Below are 2,500 nucleotides of genomic sequence, written 5' to 3' on the forward strand. Positions count from 1 at the left end.
TATATATTTTTATATATATATAAAAATAAATTTATAAATATATATATTTATTTATATATACTGTATATATATATATATATAAATATATTTTTATATATATATATATAGATAGTGACTATATATATATTTAAATAAATGTATGTATATATACTGTAATATATATATATATATATATATATAGTATATAAATATATACACATATACACACACATACATATATAAAAGAGTGGTATGACACATCACTACTTTGATGCCAATCCTACCTTTTGGTGCGTTGGATCATCTCCTTCCAAGGAACAGCCCTCATGAGCACACCTGCAACCACACCACTTGTTATTTATTTGGCTCAAGGTTTTACCACAAAAAGGTGAGTTGGCGTTCCAAGGGGGCGTGGCCACACCTGCCGGTCGCCCAATGGCCTTCCTGTCCTGGTTGTGCTGAGTCAGGATGTGCAGGCGTTGTCTGGAGCGGCAGATGAAGTCAGGTCGATACATGACTAGAGCCTCCTGTGAACACATGAACACATGAACAGCAGTGACTTGCTGGGAGACTAGAGGATGAAGTCAGGTGGACACATGAAGATGAGTGACTAGAGGATGAAGTCAGGTGGACACATGAAGATGAGTGACTAGAGGATGAAGTCAGGTGGACACATGAACATGAGTGACTAGAGGATGAAGTCAGGTGGACACATGAAGATGAGTGACTAGAGGATGAAGTCAGGTGGACACATGAAGATGAGTGACTAGAGGATGAAGTCAGGTGGACACATGAAGATGAGTGACTAGAGGATGAAGTCAGGTGGACACATGAAGATGAGTGACTAGAGGATGAAGTCAGGTGGACACATGAAGATGAGTGACTAGAGGATGAAGTCAGGTGGACACATGAACATGAGTGACTAGTGGATGAAGTCAGGTGGACACATGAAGATGAGTGACTAGAGGATGAAGTCAGGTGGACACATGAACATGAGTGACTAGAGGATGAAGTCAGGTGGACACATGAAGATGAGTGACTAGAGGATGAAGTCAGGTGGACACATGAAGATGAGTGACTAGAGGATGAAGTCAGGTGGACACATGAACATGAGTGACTAGAGGATGAAGTCAGGTGGACACATGAAGATGAGTGACTAGAGGATGAAGTCAGGTGGACACATGAAGATGAGTGACTAGAGGATGAAGTCAGGTGGACACATGAACATGAGTGACTAGAGGATGAAGTCAGGTGGACACATGAACATGAGTGACTAGAGGATGAAGTCAGGTGGACACATGAAGATGAGTGACTAGAGGATGAAGTCAGGTGGACACATGAACATGAGTGACTAGAGGATGAAGTCAGGTGGACACATGAAGATGAGTGACTAGAGGATGAAGTCAGGTGGACACATGAACATGAGTGACTAGAGGATGAAGTCAGGTGGACACATGAACATGAGTGACTAGAGGATGAAGTCAGGTGGACACATGAACATGAGTGACTAGAGGATGAAGTCAGGTGGACACATGAACATGAGTGACTAGAGGATGAAGTCAGGTGGACACATGAAGATGAGTGACTAGAGGATGAAGTCAGGTGGACACATGAAGATGAGTGACTAGAGGATGAAGTCAGGTGGACACATGAACATGAGTGACTAGAGGATGAAGTCAGGTGGACACATGAAGATGAGTGACTAGAGGATGAAGTCAGGTGGACACATGAAGATGAGTGACTAGAGGATGAAGTCAGGTGGACACATGAACATGAGTGACTAGAGGATGAAGTCAGGTGGACACATGAACATGAGTGACTAGAGGATGAAGTCAGGTGGACACATGAAGATGAGTGACTAGAGGATGAAGTCAGGTGGACACATGAAGATGAGTGACTAGTGGATGAAGTCAGGTGGACACATGAAGATGAGTGACTAGAGGATGAAGTCAGGTGGACACATGAAGATGAGTGACTAGTGGATGAAGTCAGGTGGACACATGAAGATGAGTGACTAGAGGATGAAGTCAGGTGGACACATGAAGATGAGTGACTAGAGGATGAAGTCAGGTGGACACATGAAGATGAGTGACTAGAGGATGAAGTCAGGTGGACACATGAACATGAGTGACTAGAGGATGAAGTCAGGTGGACACATGAACATGAGTGACTAGAGGATGAAGTCAGGTGGACACATGAACATGAGTGACTAGAGGATGAAGTCAGGTGGACACATGAACATGAGTGACTAGAGGATGAAGTCAGGTGGACACATGAAGATGAGTGACTAGAGGATGAAGTCAGGTGGACACATGAAGATGAGTGACTAGAGGATGAAGTCAGGTGGACACATGAACATGAGTGACTAGAGGATGAAGTCAGGTGGACACATGAACATGAGTGACTAGAGGATGAAGTCAGGTGGACACATGAACATGAGTGACTAGAGGATGAAGTCAGGTGGACACATGAAGATGAGTGACTAGAGGATGAAGTCAGGTGGACACATGAACATGAGTGA

The 2,500-nt window shown here is 43.5% G+C and overlaps 1 protein-coding gene across 3 annotated transcripts in view; it reads right to left on the reverse strand.

The window, feature by feature from the left end:
* Positions 1-2,500, reverse strand: part of alms1 (ALMS1 centrosome and basal body associated protein) — a 237,185-nt gene that overhangs the window by 2,321 nt on the left and 232,364 nt on the right. For all 3 annotated transcript variants that reach the window (XM_062034716.1, XM_062034713.1, XM_062034715.1), the window contains exons 16-17: positions 401-506; positions 264-315 (exon numbers count right to left, since the gene is read on the reverse strand). In XM_062034716.1, coding sequence (XP_061890700.1) covers positions 264-315; positions 401-506 — 158 coding nt within the window. The remainder of the gene's footprint in view (positions 1-263; positions 316-400; positions 507-2,500) is intronic.

This window comes from Entelurus aequoreus, linkage group LG23 (assembly GCF_033978785.1).
Source record: "Entelurus aequoreus isolate RoL-2023_Sb linkage group LG23, RoL_Eaeq_v1.1, whole genome shotgun sequence".
In the NCBI taxonomy this organism is placed as follows: Eukaryota; Metazoa; Chordata; class Actinopteri; order Syngnathiformes; family Syngnathidae; genus Entelurus; species Entelurus aequoreus.